At 32.3% G+C, this 19,894-nt stretch overlaps 1 protein-coding gene and 1 pseudogene across 1 annotated transcript; one reads left to right on the top strand and one right to left on the bottom strand.

The window, feature by feature from the left end:
- LOC104759414 lies at positions 1,980-3,252 on the bottom strand (annotated as a pseudogene).
- On the top strand, positions 7,961-9,998 carry LOC104756832 (protein kinase 2B, chloroplastic-like). The gene is made up of 5 exons (XM_010479480.2): positions 7,961-8,177; positions 8,312-8,658; positions 8,734-8,872; positions 9,043-9,173; positions 9,353-9,998. Exons 1-5 carry the CDS (start codon positions 8,120-8,122, stop codon positions 9,914-9,916), a joined length of 1,239 nt encoding a protein of 412 aa, XP_010477782.1. The 5' UTR covers positions 7,961-8,119; the 3' UTR covers positions 9,917-9,998.

Raw genomic sequence — 19,894 nt, 5'->3', positions numbered from 1 at the left:
ACGTCTTGCTGCTTGTACTGCTCGTAAATGTTTGGAACATTTTGTCGTCGGGATAGTTGACTTGTTTGGCACTGAATACCTACGCCGACCAACACCAGAGGATCTTCAAAGGCTACTATTTTATGGAGAACAGAGGGGTTTTCCCGGGATGGTTGTAAGCATTGACTGTATGCACTGGCAGTGGAAAAATTGCCCAACCGCTTGGAAAGGAATGTATTCAAGAGGCACCGATAAGCCAACAATTGTTTTGGAGGCAGTAGCTTCACAAGATCTCTGGATATGGCACGCATTTTTTGGAGCTCCAGGTACTTGTAATGATTTAAATGTCCTTGATCAGTCACCAGTATTTAATAACATTATTTACGGTCGAGCTCCCGAAGTTACGTACTATGTCAACGGAAATACTATCTGATGGATGGTATTTACCCGGAGTGGGCGACATTTGTTAAATCTATCCCACAACATCCGAAACATCGTTTATTTGCACAAAAACAAGAAGGTGCACGAAAAGATGTTGAGCGTGCATTTGGAGTCTTGCAATCTAGATTCGCCATGATTAAAAATCCAACTCTTTTATGGTCAAAGGGTAAAATTGCATATATTATGAGAGCATGTCTCATACTGCATAATATGATTGTCGAAGATGAACGAGATTCATACACACTCTATGACGAACAAGAATTCCAACAAGAAGATGGAACTGGAACTACTCCGGATCTTACCTTTTCAGTAACTATGTCTTCAAATCTTGAAGGTTTAGGTGATGGCCATACATTAATTCGTGATAAACAAGCACATCGCAAATTAAAGGAGGATTTGATTGAGAATATTTGGAATAAATTTGGTCATTTGTATTAATTAAATAAAATGTTTGTCTTCTTTAATTAATTAAGTAATATGTTTGTTTTTTTTATAATTTTAATAAAAGTTTTAATTAAGTAATATGTTGATTAAAGTTTTAATTAAGTAATATGTTAATAAAAGTTTTAATTAAGTAATAAAAGTTTTAAAAGCATTTGGTCATTTTTTAATTAAGTAATATGTTATTTTATAAAATTTTATAATTGTAATATGTTTAATAAGAGTATTAATAAACATTATATTATTAAATAGTTTTAAACATTCTTAAATTATTTATTAAACATTAATCTTTGTATTTATTAAACATTTTTAAATTTCTATAAGAATATTATATTATTAAATCTTAAGATCTTATACATGTTTTCCCAATAACTAACTTCTTAACAAAAGTTCTTAAGACCTGATCTTACAATATTTTTACAATATTTCTCCTCTAAGAACACCCTCACCTAATCCCCCTATAAACATGCCCTTGAAATTTACTATTAATTAATTGCATCAGAAATATAATAATATGTTACATGGTCATTTCAGCCTAGTTGAGGCCAACGCATTATAAAATAAGAACCCAACTGAATCAAGAAAGCCCAAGGGATTTACTCTCTCTCTCTCTTTAGATCTTTTTCACTACTCACTATTATTATTATTATTATTATTATTATTATTACTAGGTATTGTGCCCCCGCGATATCGCGGGAGAGCTCATTTTAATAAAATAGTTATTACAAAATTTCTTTAATTATTTATATTTATTAAATAATTAATAATTAAATTAAAAGTACAAATTTACATCACACGCAGGAAAAATCACAATTTTTATTAAATAAATATAATATAGAATAATTCAAGATAATTTAAATATAAATTCAAATAAAAAATGAAAGATACTCACATATTTATGTTTGAATGAGGTAGAAAGATTTCTTTATTTTTTTAAATTTTACCTATAATTAATTTTGAAGTTTTGGTAACTAATATTAAAGTCAATGCATTAAATGTAAAAACTTTCAAAAAAATATTTTTGAGCAAAAACTGCTGCAAAAATATTAGTATAGATAATAAAAAAATCAGAGTTTCCAGTGCTCTTTTTTACTTTGGATTATCGGAATCAAGTCAAATCATAGATCCTTTAGAAAAGCAATACTCTCGATGTGTTGAGGTGCAATACGGACAAGACAATCACCATGGTTTACGAATCCATAAGAGCGCCTAAACTCTTCATCGTCTCCAATTCCTAGGAGCCTAACTCTTCTCATTTTCTTTGTTTCAACATTATAGTAGAAAATGTAGAAGGGTCGAACATCGTATGACAACTTCTGTGGTGCAATAATGATCTCACCAGCCTTGTTGGTGCCAGGAAAACATACTTTGACATTCCCAACATAATCCCACACAGAGAAGGGAAAAACACAAGTTTTCTTTGACCATTTATGTTTCTTGGGGTCGTCTAGTAACCAAAAATCAAAACTGGTGAAGCGACAATAGGGGTCTCTCACAATGGAAGCTAGCTTCCCTTTGTAGTCTATGAAGACTGCATCCTTCTTCCATTGCAGGACAACGTTAGGTGCTTTGATAAAACTTAGTTGCTCAGATCTAACATCAAAACACACGACTAATGGATCTTTGGTTTGGGATAAGCTATAAGCACCATAGTAGAGAAAACCGCTGATGCAGATATTTGGTGGTAGCGGGCTATAAGGAAGGTCCATGGGTACTTTTAATGTGTCTCCATCCTTTACCATCTCCCAAAGTCAACACTTTGTGCTCTATATCAACACTAGGATATCTACAATCAAAATCAAAACATAGCGATTTGTATTGATTGTCAATCGGATCGTATCCCATGAAGCAGGTGGTATCGGGTACCGTAGTGAATTGCTCCGTGTTAGGGTTACAGAGAATCTTCTCACCGACAACTCTGAGAGCGAGAAAGCCATGTAAAGAAGTGCAGGACCCTGAAATGTAACTAAAGCTAACTGAAGGCATTGCCATCTCAAAGGTGGGTACCAAAGAAGAAGACTCCTCTCCCTCGTTTGAAAACGTGAAGAAGAAGATAAGTTTCTCCCCAATCTTGTTGAATAAACCGTTACTCAAAGCCACTATAAACCGCGATTGCTTCTTGGAGGACATAGAGAAGTAGGAATCAATGAATCCTCGGCTTCGGATGATGGAATACCACATCTTTGACACGCATCGGAACGTCATGAGAGACTTGGCAGGCACTCTAGTCAATATAGCCATCTTTAGATCAAGAGGGAGCGAATCTAAACCTAAGTTACTTGGGTTTGTGTCTTTCTCATCTTCCTTAAGGAGTTTATTTTGGTGGCTCTTCATACGAGACTTGGCAGGGATCGGACCTAATCTCTCCTTCTCATCGACCCTGCGTTTCATGGCGGCTCCTGACGAATACCCTAAATTCGACTGAGAAGATATATTGAACACGCAAAGATCTCAATTTGTGGGAAATCAGCGTGAACCGCAACAAGCTAGATTTAGTATTCGACAAAGGAGGTGAAACTTCTTTGAAAGTGTAAGAGCTATTGGCACAGAAACTAAATCAACAATTATACTGCGGTTTTCTCAAAACAACCTTTCCATTAATAGAAAATATATTGACAACTCTTTCTTTTAAAACTATTTTCTATTCTCTCAGACTCCTGTTCTTAGATCACAAAACTTGATCAAAACCTCTCTCAAAAACCCCTCAGCTCTCTTTGAATATCTAAGCTATTCTTCTTAAGCTTGAGATTCAATTGCTAGGAATTCTCAAACTCTAAATCTCTGCTTCTACCTGAGACCAAGGCACCCTATTTATACTAAACAGGGTGTGCAATACAACATATTTTTTTTTTTCCTATTCTAATACTAACAGAAATTGACAATTTCCTTGTTTTTTTGAAGAATAGGAAATTGTCTTTCTCTAAGTTTCCTTTTTCCCATTGTAGCATTTTAATACACTTCAAGCTCTAGTATATACGGGTTCTTGGACATCTTCTGTTTCGCGCGGATAGAGAAGAGGAAGAAATATGAGTTGCTGATAGCTAGAGAGAGGAAGAACACGATGCCATCTAGTTGTGGGATTGACCACAAAACCAGAGCGGACGCGATAGTAGAGACAAACAAGACCGTCACAGCTATTCTGACAAACAAAGTGATATTTGTTCTTTCAAGGGTGTAGGGATCTTGAGCGATGATGAAGAACCCAACACCAGTGTTCTTATAGATTCGATTCTCGACGGTTCTGCCTCCGCGTCATATTCAGAACAACCATCGTCGAACAGACGTACGGACACCATGAGAATATCTGGACCTCCTGATATTGTCTCCCTTGGAATATACGGCATTCGATAGTTGATTTCCACTGCTTCGATACAGCTTTGAATCTCACCAGAGATTTCACCGGAGCTCCCTCAAGTATGTGGTGAGGCAGCCATTCAATCCTCAAACAGAGTTTTTTTCCACATAATCCTGATTTCAAATACAGAGGCGAATACATAGGGAAAGTTAAGTATAATTTCTGTCACTATTTATTATTTTCTGAAAGATTAAGTATAATTTTTAGTAGACTACCTAATTTACGTAATTACTAAAACAATTTTGTCAACCACTAAAATAAATGAATTATAAATTTATTACTACGTATCAATACGTAAACCTTATACATATTTTTGCTGATGTACATTCTGTTAAACATTTTTACATGTCAACAAATAAGGAATTAAGTTGAGTGGTAAATATTGTTATACACACACGCTTTAAAAAAAAACATTATTGATATAACTAAATATGTGTATTTTTATAATTCTTTACCATTAATTTAATTTATAGTATTTAAATAATAATTATAATAAAATATAAATTAACATTAACCTAAATATTTATCTATTTCAACAAGTATCTATTCAAAAATCCATTAACAGATATGTCAACAATTATCTAGTTCTTCAAGAAATTTTGCCAAAACCATTTATAACAATCCATAAATCGATTTACATGAAGAGAGAATGATATGAAGAGAGAATGATACGGAAAATAATGAAGCAGATTTAAACTTGAAAGTTTGAGAGAATTTAGAATTTCATCAGAAAAATGAACAAGTCCAAATACTTTGATTTTTCCACCTAAATTTTCAAATTCACTTTGCCCTTATGCGATTTCTCTTTAAAATGAAGATTTAGTTTGTCCATTTTGAAACTTTTCAAGATATCAACAAATGTTTTGAATAATAGTTGATTTTCTCCAAAGATTCTTCAATCACTAGGATTCAATCACTAGGAGATAACAAAATCAGATAGTTTAGTCTGGTTCATCTTCAGGACAAGATCTTTGATTCTCTCAAATTTTAAGATTCCATTTATGCTCTTTTCATTAACGATCATTACTATTTTTTTGTACTAACAGAATTTAAAGTAATTTTTGTAGTTCAATTTATTTAATCATTAATAATGATAGTTACTAATTATTTCTTCTAACGTTAATAATCTTATTTTCGAAAATGAGTTTATTATTATTATTTGACATTAGTTAAAAATGGTATCATCCTCATGTTCATCATTTGAAATGATGGTCAGGATCTTTTTGAATCTATTAAACAGTTTTGGAAGATGATTTGTAAACAGAGCGACTAATTTTTTAAAAAACTCTTTATTAAATACTTCACTGTAATTATTTATCAAAAATGGCGAATTCATCTCTGTTCTTTCATTTATGAGTTTTCTCTGTTTCATCTCTGTTTGATTGATTTGATTTTTGCAGCTTTTATTCAAGAATTTGAGAGATCCTTTGGCTCAAAGAAGATGGTGCCCAAAACCCTTAAACCATACACGATTCTTCTTTCTGATGGCAACAAAGTTCTCCTACAAGCCTTTTATGACGTTTTAAAACTCTTCAACAAGGGTGTGTTGTCTCGTGAGGATATTCTCGATGAGATCAAAAGCTTCAAATTACAACATCTTCAAAACAAAATACTCGATTCTCTGAGATCTTCAGGTCAGATTCTCTCCCCTTTTCGTCTGCTGTTCATCATCTGCTGTTTCTAATTATCACTTCTTCAATGTACACTACAAAAAAATATGGTTATTGCCACGATATTTTTGCAATGATCATATTCGTTAAGATTTTGTAATATTTTTTGATATATTTTTGCAATGATGTATGCACGTAACAATTTTATTACAATTTTATTGCAAAATAGTGACAAAACTGTCTGTTGCTTTTTTTCATTACAAATTAGCAACAATATTACAACATACGAAAATGTCTTGCAAATTTTGCAAGAAATATACAACGGTTATAAGTTGTGGCTATTTTACAAGAAAAATTTAGTAAAAATATGTGGCGAGATATGTGACACCTTTGTCACTGTATTTACAACAATTTATTGGCACATAAACTAAATCAACAATTAACAGAGGGGTTTTCTCAAAAAAACCTTTTGGTTAATAGAAAATACATTTACAATTTTTTTAAAGAACTATTTTCTATTCTCTCAGACTCACGTTCTTAGATCACAACCTTGATCAAGAACCTTTCTCAAAAACCCCTCAGCTCTCTTTGAATATCTAAGCTATTCTTCTTAAGCTTGAAATTCAATTGCTAGAAATTCTCAAACTCTAAATCTCTGCCTCTACCTGAAGCCAAAGTACCCTATTTATACTAAACATGATGTGCCATACAACATGCTTTTTTCCTGTTCTAATATTAACAGAAATTGACAATTTCCTTGTTCTTTGAAGAATAGGAAATTGTCTATATTCTCTAAGTTTCATTTTTCCCATTATAGCTATACACTTCAAGTTTCTAAACTTTTCTCCAAACGTCCTGCTTTTATAATTTTGTTTGTCATAATATTTGTTTATTAGTAATATAAATGTTATGATGGTTGTTACTCTTTACTATAACTTTCATAAAATATATTATACTTATAATACATACAAAAAGATTTACAAGTTTACCTGGATTCATACAAAAAGAATCAGGGTAATAAATCCTATACTTATTTAGTAATAAAACCCCTCTGTTACTTATACTAATACATACAAAAAGAAAACCCCTCTGTTACTTTAGTAATAAATCTAGATACGCAGGACTGTGGCCAGTAACCTGATAAGGTGCAGAGGGAGTGACATACGTCCAGGCGTTAGTGCTAAAATCGAAAACTTCGCATGTGGTGGCGTTTTCTCGACCAATCTCTGAAGAGTTGTATAACAAAACAGGCTTGCATGCAGGCCCGTCTTAGGCTATAGGCAACATAGGCATTTTTCATGGGTCCAAATCAATTTTTAAAATTTTTCTCAAAAGAAAAGGGTCCATTTTACAAAAATAAAAAAAATTTAGTAAGAAACTTTGAACTTTTTTTGGTTTTCCAAGGGCCCTCAAATCTAATGAGACGGCACTGCTTGCATGTGCCCGTGAATTTATCTTTGCCGAATCCAAGTTTATGAAAACGGCATGTAAAAATTGTCTTCTCCTGTTGATTATGAGTTGCTGATAGTTGGAGAGAGGAAGAACACGATGCCATCTAGTTGTGGGATTGACCACAAAACCGGAGCGGAGGGGATAGTAAAGAGTAGAGACAAATTTCTGTGCATTAAGGGAAGAGATACAGAGGCGAATACATAGGAAAAGTTAATCTCCATAGTTTCGTTTTCTTTAATATAAAAGGAAATCTAAAATTATGTATGATATCAAATTTTGAGTTTTTACTTACTTCAATGTTAATTTATTATTTTCTGTCACTATTTATTATTTCCTAAAAGATTAAGTATATTTTTTTTTAGTATACTACCTAATTTACGTAATTACTAAAACAATTTTGTCAACCACTAAAGTAAATGAATTATAGATTTATGACTACGTATCAATACGTGAACCTTAAACATATTTTTCCTGATATATATTTTGTTAAATATTTTTACATGCATATCAACAAATAAGGAATTAAGTTGAGTGGTAAATATTGGATATACATCTTTTGGAAGTGAAAGCAGACCAAATCAGAGATGAGTGGCGCACACGTTTGTTTCTGTTTGACCATCTCTTTTGCTTTTCTTTTCTCTTTTGTATTTCTTTTTGTTCATCGCCCTGTCTCTATCCTCTGTTTCTTCTTCCCATTTTCTCTTTGTGTTACATTATACCCTTTTCTTCGGTCTCTACCTTACATCAAGATCTATATGATCTCTTCCTTCTGTATATAGGCTCACTTCTCGGATATGATACTTTTGATTTCAGTTCTCGCATCCATTTTAAAATTTCCCTGATGGGAAATTGCTTTGGTTCTTCCACGAAAGTAGATAGCAGAGAAAGTCCTTACCGTGGTATGCTACAGAACACCTTTCTTTCTCTCTCGGATTTCTCAACTTGTTGTTATATATTATTGTATCTGATTATAAAGTCCTAAACTGAGTTAAGACATATATATATTTGATTAAAAAATGTGTTGATTCCTCAGGATCCTCAAGAATCTCTGCCAAAAGAGGTCAATCGTCACGGCTTTCAAGCTTAACCATACAACCATCATGTTGCAGCGATGACAGGAGTTTCGCTTCTCTTAAAACTCTGAGGAGTGAAGGAGAGCTCTTAGCATCTCCAACGCTAAAGGCGTTTACGTTTAACGAGCTAAAGACAGCCACTAGGAATTTCAGACCAAATAGTGTTATCGGTGAAGGCGGTTTTGGTTATGTCTACAAAGGATGGATCGACGAACGCACTTTATCGCCTTCAAAACCAGGTTCAGGCATGATCGTTGCTGTCAAAATGCTTAAAGAGGAAGGGTTTCAAGGACACAGGCAGTGGTTGGTAAGCTCGTTAGTTTATCCCTCTATATATCCCTTAAGCTATAGAAACCTAAATAAGAAATTGTTGAGTTTGCAGGCGGAGGTTGATTGTCTTGGGAGGCTTCACCATAAGAATCTTGTCAAACTAATTGGATATTGCTCGAAGGGTGATTACATTCGGCTTTTGGTGTATGAGTACATGCCAAAGGGAAGCTTGGAGAATCATCTCTTTAGACGTAAAAACTTGTCCCCCAAGTAACAAACTACTGTCTCAAACTAATTAGGATACCCATGACAAATTTATATGTAATAAAGAATTTAAAGTTATGGGCCATTGTTTCTATACAGATTTGTAAAATGTTATTGATAAAATAATTTTGAAATAGAAATCTGTAATACTGTGTAGGTGGGGCAGAGCCGATTCCGTGGAGAACAAGGATGAAAGTGGCGATTAGTGCGGCGAGAGGACTTGCTTTCCTTCACGATGCTCAAGTCATATATCGAGACTTCAAGGCCTCTAATATTTTACTTGATTCGGTACGATTGAATAACAAAATTTACGCATTTTGTTGAGATTTAATCCAAACCAAACAAAAGTATTTGTTGCATTTGGTTGAATTTGGTTAAAGTAATAAAACTAATCAGGTCATAAACATATTATGGTTTGGTTTTGACTTGCGCATTTCTGATTGATTTATATGTCCATCTCTACGTAGGAGTTCAATGCGAAGCTTTCTGATTTGGGATTGGCGAAAGAAGGGCCAACAGGAGACAGAACACACGTATCAACCCAAGTGATGGGAACTCAAGGCTATGCGGCACCAGAATACGTTGCCACGGGTCGGATAACGGCCAAAAGCGACGTCTACAGTTTTGGTGTGGTCTTGCTCGAGTTACTGTCGGGACGTCCAACTTTAGACAAATCGAAAGTAGGAGTGGAAAGAAATCTGGTGGATTGGGCAAAACCTTACTTAGGAGACAAAAGGAAAGTGTTTAGGATAATGGACACAAAGCTTGGTGGACAGTATCCTCACAAAGGAGCTTGTTTGGCTGCTAATACTGCGTTGCAATGTCTTAATCAAGAGGCTAAGTTAAGGCCAAATATGTCTGATGTGTTATCTACTCTTGAAGAGTTTGAGATCATGTGTAAGTCGGGTTCTACTTCAAACTCGGTCATGAAATTGTCATCTTCTTCCTCGTCTCTATCGGCGACACGGAGAGTTAGAGCTCCTGTTGCTGATCCGGTGTTGTCTAGTATAAGATGTCGACGTGTTCGGTGAAGTAGCAACCGCAGATAGTAGTTAGGCCAGGTGTGTATGTACTTTATTTTTGGAAAGGGAGCTACTGTGTGCGTTTTTGACTTTGCTTACATTATACACATACAAACATATCTATACTATCTTAGACAAATTTCACATTTAATTATAAAAGACTAATAGCTTAATTAATAATATTTCCACCCAAAGGCATGCAGAAAATGACCTAGCAAGCTTCATGATTTATAATCCATGCATCTACCTTCTAATCATCAGCGCAATATATAAGGACATCTTTTTTCCTCTTCTCTGTTGGCGAAAAGGAGAGTTTAAAGCCCTGGTAGCTGATCTGGTGTTGTCTCGTGTCTTTCGGTAAATTAACGAGAGTGACGGAGCCAGCAATTTTGCTTACATGTGTCATATATATATATTAATTAATATTAATTAAATTAGGATGTATCTAAAAAAGAAGAAAAAAATGATATATCAATGAATATTTCAGTTTTTCTTTTTTACAATAAAGATATATTATAGAGATTTATAGCCAACAAAAATGGAAAGGGCATTATAGTTAAGTGGCAAAATAAATATGTATTGTGTCAAAGAGAATAATAGATCAAACATGGGTGTTATTATGAATATTTTAAACCAAATCATCTAGGAAATTTATCCTATGATTAAAAATATATGTAAATGTCATGGGTGTCTAGGTTGCCTCCGCCACTCTATGCATCTCTTTTCCAATTTTTTTTTTGTTTTTTTTGTAAAATTAAAGGTCTTACTGTGCTTTTGACTTTCCATAGATTATACACTCCATAGATTTAATTTTAATTGATTTTTAACTGTTTCGGTTTATTCATATAATTCAACCAATATACTGTACATACAACTGGTCATAAAATATAAAAAACAATTAAATAATTTTGTATTAAAATATGATAATATCAGATAAATTAAAACTAATAGATCTGTAGGATAATGGCTAAATGAAATTATTTGCAAGTAGTTAAATAACAGAATTGCTTAGTAGGGTTGGTAACATATCATCATGTTTTTAGATTAGAATCAATGCATTCGAATTTTAGATTTGCATATGAGTATTTTTTTTGTTGCAAGTAAAAATAATCTATGTAGAAATTTAAGTAATTTCATTTACATAGATCATAACAAATTAAAACATCAAGTAATTTGATATGGAAAGATTACTACTTTATAAACTTATTTATTCCTCCTTTGATGATGAAAAGTTTGTTCAATAGTTCTCATAGCTAGATAAATGTTGAAGAATTGTTTGGGTCCACATGATCTAATTTTGTACAAAACATAATTTATAAATGATGAATATTCTGAAGAACAAATAACTACATTTATCTTCGATTTCTATAAAAATCAGATTTGGTTAATGCCTAAATTTTATGGACATATTTGGACGACAAATTTAAGATAGCTAGAATTGCCAAAATTCATGCATATGTAAATGTTTCAAGAAAATGTAAATATGTTAATGCTTCAAGTATGGTCCTACATAGACTCAATATTCAAACTCAGAGAATGATGATTTTTATATGATGATGAGTTTTGTTTAGAAAAACTAAAAAATGACTGAATGTGCAAAGAAGCCTCAGTCAAATATTTGCTTAGGCGCAATTGCTCTCTAGTTCTTGAATAAAAGCTGCCAAAACCCATTAATAAACTATTAAGCAAATCTGAACCATTAAAAATAATAATTTACATGAGACATTATGCAAATCAATTTACATGAACCGATAATGAAATAAACAAATCTGAACCATTAAGCGAATTAATTTACATGAGAAAATCGGAACCACTGAATTCTATCTTAAACAAATCAAGAGAATGAAAAGAATAATTCTGAACCATTAAACAAATCAATTTACATGAATCGAGCAAGAAAAGAAAATCTGAACCATTAAGCAAATCAATTTACAACTATTAAACAAATCAATTTACATGAACCGAGAAGGAAATGAACAAATCTGAACCACTAAATAAATAAAGAGAATAAAAAGAACAAATCCAAACCATCAAACAAATAAATTTACATGAACCAAGAAAGAAAAGAGCAAATCAATAAGCAGGAGACCATTAAGCAAATCAATTGACATGAGACCACTAAGCAAATCAATCTACATGAACCGAAATTGAAAGGAACAAATTTGAACCACTAAGCAAATTAATTTACATGAGCAAATTTGAACCATTAAGAGAAATAAAATAAAGCCTTTTTTCTATAGGTACATATTCATAGGGAGTAAATGGTAACCGCTAAATCTGGCTAAATTGTGGAATCTAGCTGAATTTATTTGTGTGTTTTTGCAAAATTTGACTAAAGAGTTTAAAGTTTTATCAATCATGATTATCATATAAAAACCTTACACTATTAAAATTAATTATATAAAGTATTAGATAATTTATATAAAGTATTACATAATTCAGCTAAATAAATCAATTAATGTTTGGTTGAAAAAAAAAATAAATAACCAAAAATTATTTTTAGTCTTTAGTTCAAAAATTTATAAGCTTGGTTAATTATTAATCCGTTCAGCTAATGTTGTAAATAAGTTACACAAAAATATATCACTTGACAAATTTTTTTACGAACCTAACCAATATCATCCATATCTCGCATGCAAATTTTATTAAAATTATGATTAATAATATTAAAGTATTCATAGTTTATTAAAGATATAATAATTAAATCGTTACAAATTCTGAAAATATTATGTAATCCAACGATGTGAGTAAAATTCCTCAAATTTTTATTTGTGTAATTGATTTAACCAAAAAATTCCACAATATTTCCTCAAACTTCATGTCACCATTTAGACCCTTATTTATGTTTCATAAAAAACATGGTTTTACATTTTTCGATGTCGTTTTAACTATATATATTTTCATTTATGCTCTTCAAAAATTTCTTAAACTTCATGTCACCATTTAGATCCTTATTTATGTTTCATAAAAAATTGTGGTTTTAAATTTTAATGTCGTTTTAACTACATGTACTCTTTGTAATTGAAAGCTATTATGGGCCTACAATATCAGATGAACAAGGTCTAATGAAATAAGCCCAAGAGTTAGAATAACACACGTGTGCTTTTAATATGTCAGAAGCGTGTGAGGGAGAGGTAGGAGGAGAGGAGACAAGACAAATGATTGAAGAAGAAAGGCCGTTTATGCCAGCGTCTCTGCAAAAAGAGAGGAGATCTCTGTTGGTATAAAACTAGGTGACTGTGAGCAAGACAGGTGTCCATCATTGCGAGACTGATTTAGGGTTCCAAGATCCTTCCCCTCTTTGTGTATAAAAGCATATGGGTTGTTGTGTGTTGTATTGAAAATTTTTGAGTAAAAGAGTAAAACCTTTCTCTAAAATATACTCTAAAGAAGACGAAGACTCTCGAAGTTATACGAAGGGGAACAAGGGCAATGTGAAGAAGAAGCAGAGGAGTAATTAATAAGCACCACCAGGTCAGCTACTCCTCTCTTAAAAATGTCTACTTTATTTATTATTCTTAATTTGTATTTGTTTCTACCGGGTTCGTAGGGAAATGCTGAAACTTTCAAGCCAAAATTTTGTCACCAATGTCGACGGAGCGAGCGACAGAGGACGTGTCGTCGAGTGTCAGACTTACAGGATGAAGAGTTTTTGCGTCTCTTGTTTAAAGATTTCGTACGTTCTTCTTACCTTTACAGTTACTTTCTAAAAAATGAGCCTGTGGTTATGAGGAATGTGCTCGAAGTTACACCTGGTTTAAGCTGGGAACCAATGGTAATGTAGCGTGTCTGCCGACAGCTAAGCACCGAGCATGGATTACGTCGAGAAGTTAATGCTGTTGATTGTCTGGACTTCTCTGAGGTCAGTTTTTCTTCAATAATTTGTATGGCATATACATATGAACCAACGATGGTCATGGTACTTTGCTAAACTGAGTTTTGTTAGTGGATCATTTTTGAGACCTTTGGAGGATGGTTCTTTTAATAAAATTTAAAAGAGATGCTACACTATGGGGTATCCGTGGATTCTTAATGCTGCACCTTGCCACCTTGAGAAATCTGCTATTGCTCTATCCTTTTCAGAACACTAACTATCTCTTCATTTTGTTGACACATGCGAAAACGATGATATTGAATTCATTTTGCCGTTTCTAGCATAACTTTTCTAATATATTAATTGCTATTTTGGTTATTTTATAGGTGAATGTTTTAACGAGCATATGTGAAGTGACCATTAAAAAGGAGAAAGAATCGAACATAGAAAAACTGAAAGAACAACATGCTGAACAAGATCTCAGAGAGCTGTTTTGTTCAGAATGTAACAACGTGGAGGTTCTTGAAAGGACTAGTGAAGAAGAAGGCGAAAAATTTGAAGCTGATGAAGTGGCTCTTTGGGACATTTTCCGTAGAGAAGATGTTCCAAAATTAGAAATGTACCTCGAGAAACATCACAAGGAGTTTAGACATATGTACTTTTGCCCCTTAACCCAGGTACACATTTTTCATCTCTGCGTAAAGGTTACATGTATTATATGTTTGTGTCCAGTCCAGTCTATCTACATTTTTTGCTTATCTTACATATTCACTCATCTTCTTCTGTTAGGTTGTTCATCTAATCCATGACCAAAAAACCTTCTATTTGACACGGTATCATAAAAGGAAGCTGAAAGAGGAATATGGTATGCTGAATTTGATCAATTAACCAATCACATTTTCCTTTTCCACATTGTCTTGGTAATTTCTAGTAATATCCATGGGCTGTAATGTGTAGGCATCGAACCATGGACCTTTACTCAGAAGCTTGGAGATGAAGTTTTAGTCCCTGCAGGTTGCCCTCATCAAGTCAGAAATTTGAAGGTAAACTTGTTTCAATATCAGTGGATTTGAGCAATTTCTTTGAAAAGGGTTCATCTATTTTGTTTTTGTTGCTGCATGCTTTTCTTTTTGTGTGTTTACGCGGTACATGTAATGATCATTGTGGTTCTCTTGTTTCTTGCAGTCATGCACAAAGGTAGGGCACGATTTTGTCTCACCTGAAATTTTCAGTGAATGTTTACGCCTGGCAAAAGAGTATCGCCTACTTCCACCAAACCATTATTCATTAGAAGACGAAAAACTAGAGGTATTTTTCGTTGTACTCGATCTCTGGTTGTTCTGAACAAAAAAATTTAACTCATTTGACAACGTTTCCATGTGTTTGCATTAGCAGATAGAGAAGATAATAGTGTTAGCAATCGATAAGGCTCTCAAAGCAGTCTAAGTAAAAAGAGGTGACTTGTACTTCTTCTCGTGCGTGTGTGTTGGCTCAGGTTTATGGTAGCTCCAGAGAAGAAAAAAGTATATAGGTCTTACCTCTTAACATCAACATATTTAAATGGACAAGATCTAGCTATGAGTAAAATATTTTGTTGTCTCTCAGTTCTAATGTCTTTTCTTGGGGTAGCTTTAGCTTCTTAACTTCCCATAGGAAATCACCAAGTCAAAGAAAGCACTAAGGGAGTGAGTGAAGAAGTGTACTGTACTCCATTAATCTATCTTGGCACATTTTGTATTTTTTCCTCTACGAGTTAAGTCTATGTAAATGCAATGCATAATCAATCAAATTCTAAACTGACTAGTAAATGATGTATGTCTTTTAATTCCGAACTAGTCATACTGAAACATGATTCAATGCAATTGATTTAAGTACACAGCTATTCAATAAAATTTGAATTAAAAGATCTATAAGAAATAGACTTTCTAAAACAAAAATTTGTATGGAAGAAATACTATAGTAATTTAGATTGAAAAATATCTGGTTATCTTTACTCAAAAGTCCAAAACCAAACCGAATCCCACTCTTCGATCGAAAACATACCTTATTTGGTCAAATTTAGACTCTTTCACCATGTCAAGATTCATGAGCTTTTGACCTTTCTGTTTTTTTTTTCTTTTTCTTTTGCCGTCAATATAACAAATTCGTAGCCAATGTGTTGTCATATGCATCTACCTATAAGCCATTTAAAAAACAACTAAAACCTTAAAGATCAAGTAAGGTAAAATGGATTATATATAAGACTGCAATGTACCAATGAAGTTAATATCGTCTTGCTAGGTTGAAATCTGTTGAATGGGTCCGGGAGTTCCCCCAAACACTTCAGTGGGTAATCATCATACACGAAAACTGTATTACCAATGAAGTGCTCAGAGAAACTCTAGGAGACATCCAACCAAGAATGACGTTTCTAGTTTTCATTCACTTTAGCCTTGCATGTACATATATATATATATTGGTAGAAATATGAAGAGGTTGATGCATGGTTTGAGAAGATGGAAGAAGTCACGCTTCTATATATAGTTAAGTGCTTTAGAGGACAATCCCTATATTTTATGTATATGACAGTCACCAGGGATAGACAGAGAAAGAGAGAGATCAAAAGTGATGACCAAGGCATGCATTTTGAATATAGACGCAAATTTGGGTTAAAGGGAAGAGTGAAAGAGAATACGAATTTGGAAGAAAAGTCCTTATGGCTTTTCACAGGATAGAAAGGATGCAAACACGTAGACATTCTGTTTTATTTTCTATATGCTTTTAGTATCCATAACGGTCTCTTGTTCACTACATTGCTCCTCAATCTTATTATACTATAATATGGAGAAAAGCTTATTGATGTCGATATCAATTAAACTACAAAAAAATCTGTGAGTTTTGAATAATTTATATATTGACATTTTCTCTTTCCTTGATAAACGATATGATGAAAACCAATTTTATTGATTTTATTTATTAAGTAGTTTGTTCTTTATTTAAATAAATAAGCTAGCAAAAATAAAACTAGCCACGTAGATGCGCACCGCATGATATGTATGACATGGGAACAAATGTATTGCATGAAAAAAGCTAAATGTCATATAGGTGATTTCAGAATCGACCAACTGAAATATATAGTAATATATAGTAAACACACACATGCACTTGTGTGCAGATGGGAAGAATATAAATTATTTTCTATATAATTGAAAACTAGACTATAATCATTGTCCAAGTTTATCGGGGCTTAAGACAAGCTTAAATATCGGGGCCATTTTAATAGTTTTAAAAGATTATTTAAATATTAAAAATTCGAAATTAGAATTAAATAAATATTTAAAATTAAAATTAAAAAAGTTATTTATACAAAAAAATAATAATCTAAAAAAACTAAGACATAATCTTTCTTTCTTCTGTTTCAATATATTTTCACACCAACTTCTTGTAATCTTTCTTTCTTTTGTTTCACAACCTTACTCGATTTCTTCACAATTTAAGGTATTGTTTTTTTTTTGTATATATTTTTTAAAAATACATCTATATATATATATATATATTCAAAGGAGTCATATATGAGTTATTTAGGAAATAATAAGACTCCCAAACCCATAATGATACACCATATTTTCCAGAGTTGAAGATCGAAAAAACTATATATTTTGGGGGGCATGAGGGCAAATGTTTTTTTTCTTACCCATAGTCACGGCCCTGACTATAATGTATATGGTTAAATTGCAGTGAAGATATTCTTGAATACTATGATATAATTAAGCATGACTGCAAACACAGAGAACAAAAAAGTGTATACAAAAATATACATTTCTCTGACAATATTATAGCATAGTATTTCAGTGTTAAGTGCTTACCCGCACTGCATGGGAGATTAAATGGTCTGATCATCTTTAAATCATCAATCGGAGATTATGTTGGGAATATGATTGATGAGTTGTAATTAAAAAAGAGGAGATAAAAGACATATCAAAGAAAGAGTCCATGTATAGAATTTTATGTCGTTTCAAAAATATTTCATGCAAAATAGAAAAACATAATTAAATATCTCTAAGAACGAGGTTCAAAATTTCGACTCCATTCATCTTTCAAATATCCACACGTTCTTAATTATATAATTCGAATGTATGATCGTTGGTCCCATTATAAAAATTCTCATATTGGAAAGGAAGGAAGCATTGGAGATTCTTTCCATTGTTATATATAAATAGGCATGTAGTGTTAGTGTTGTTTAATTGTTAGGACAGAGCAAGAAGAAACAAGTCAAATGTCCTCATGAGTTCTCTTTAACGCTTCATTGTTGTTGATACACCAAAAAACGCATTGAGTTTCTTAAATGTTTGTTCGTTATGTATATAACAACACTGAAGTGTTTGGGGGGACTCTTGGTGACATTTTGGCGTTGAAGTGGTGTACTGTTGCTATTTTTTTGTTTTTTGTTTTTATATCATTCAAGCGCGCTTGACATTGTTAAAAGTTAAAAGTTCTATTAAAGTAGAAAATTTTATGAACTAAAAATAACTATGGTAACTAAAGTAACATATTTCATCGTCTTCTCACGTCACGGCTATATTATAACCTCGCCACAATTAAACTTATCAAACTTCTTTTACATTATAGTATTGTTATATATCAAATTTAGGGAGGCTTGATTTGGGTATCTGGATTATAACTTGTGTTTTATACTCTCACAGTACTGTCACAAAGACATGAATTGCTCTTATGCACACACGCTTTTACAAAATTTTGATGCACTCAATGAATTTTTTGATGTAGTATACTGTTATTCAGCTTAAGATGTTCGTTTTAAGGTTTATGAAGATGGAAGTAAATTACGTTTCTTATCTAATATATATACTATCAAGGCTTAGAGGATATCCCCATATCATTGGTGACAGAGATAAACCGACCAATCAAAGATTGATGATAGTCACCAAGAAAAGCACTTTGAATATAGACGCAAATTGGGGTTAAAGGAAAGAATTAGAGAGAAATGAAATAATATGATTTCTAAGGAAAAAAAGGCTTTCACAAGATATAAAGGAGATTCTTTTTATATGCTCACTATTTAGTGCCCATATATACTTGTTCTTGCTTGTCCTCACTACGTATATACCCATGCATATCAATATTAAATGTTGTTTTTTTTTTGTGGTAATAATAATTCAGATATTTAATTTAGTAAATGTTGAAATCATTCTTGTCCTCTACAATATATAAATCCAAGAATTTTGCTAATATCTTGACATTTTGTCCTACTTTGGTTTATTTTATAATAAAAAGACTGTTTCATATTTGTGGCCGATAGTATGATATTATGTACCAAATAGTAATACCATATTGCATTCAATCTGAAATTATAACATGAAGATCTGAGAGAATTAAGGATATTGTCCTCAAGATGAGCCAATTTGAAGTATTTGATCTCTTCAAGTATAACCTCACGAACCAATGAACATTTTTTGAACAGTTGTAATACATCAAAAAATGTCTTTAGCAGATTTTTGTTGCCCTCGAGAGAATGAAGAATTATTTGCCATTTAAACGAACCAAGATAAAAAGAGATTCAGTTTTGTATAATTAGTTTATTTTTTTTCAATTCTTTTTTAAGTTGAATGAGTTGAATAATATTTTTTTAACCTCTTCAATTCAAATAGTGTAAATTGGTGAATAAATTTTTTCAATTTCTTCAATTTTTCCAACTGTACAACCATTTGCATCTTATATTTAAAGGTCAAAAAAATATTAGTAGATGTTTATAATCCGAAATTATTCATTACTAATTTATTTGTACAACGGTCAGAAAGTTATTATTATTTTACTTTAGTTGGAAATGGCATCGTGAGATCTTTTTCAAATCTGTTTTTGAAGGTTGTGTAAATGGCTAAATTTGTTTTTCTCGTCACTTGTAATTTAGTTGATTTGAGAAGATCTTGATAATACAGTAACGATTGTTGGCACTTAAAACAGCACTACGCCGTTCGATCGTAATTATTTTATTTAAACCGACGGTCAGAAACTTATCTTCAGACTGATATTATTATTATTTGGGTTTAGATATAACTAAAAACTAGATTTTAATCTGCGGTACATCGCGGGATTATGTATTTTTGTATATTTTATATAATTTACTAAAAAACATTATGTTGGATCAAATATATGTTTTAAACTTTTTTAAAATAATA

This window comes from Camelina sativa, chromosome 17 (assembly GCF_000633955.1).
Source record: "Camelina sativa cultivar DH55 chromosome 17, Cs, whole genome shotgun sequence".
In the NCBI taxonomy this organism is placed as follows: domain Eukaryota; kingdom Viridiplantae; phylum Streptophyta; class Magnoliopsida; order Brassicales; family Brassicaceae; genus Camelina; species Camelina sativa.
The sequence above is the reverse complement of the archived record's forward strand: the minus strand, read 5'-3'. Positions and strand labels throughout refer to the sequence as shown.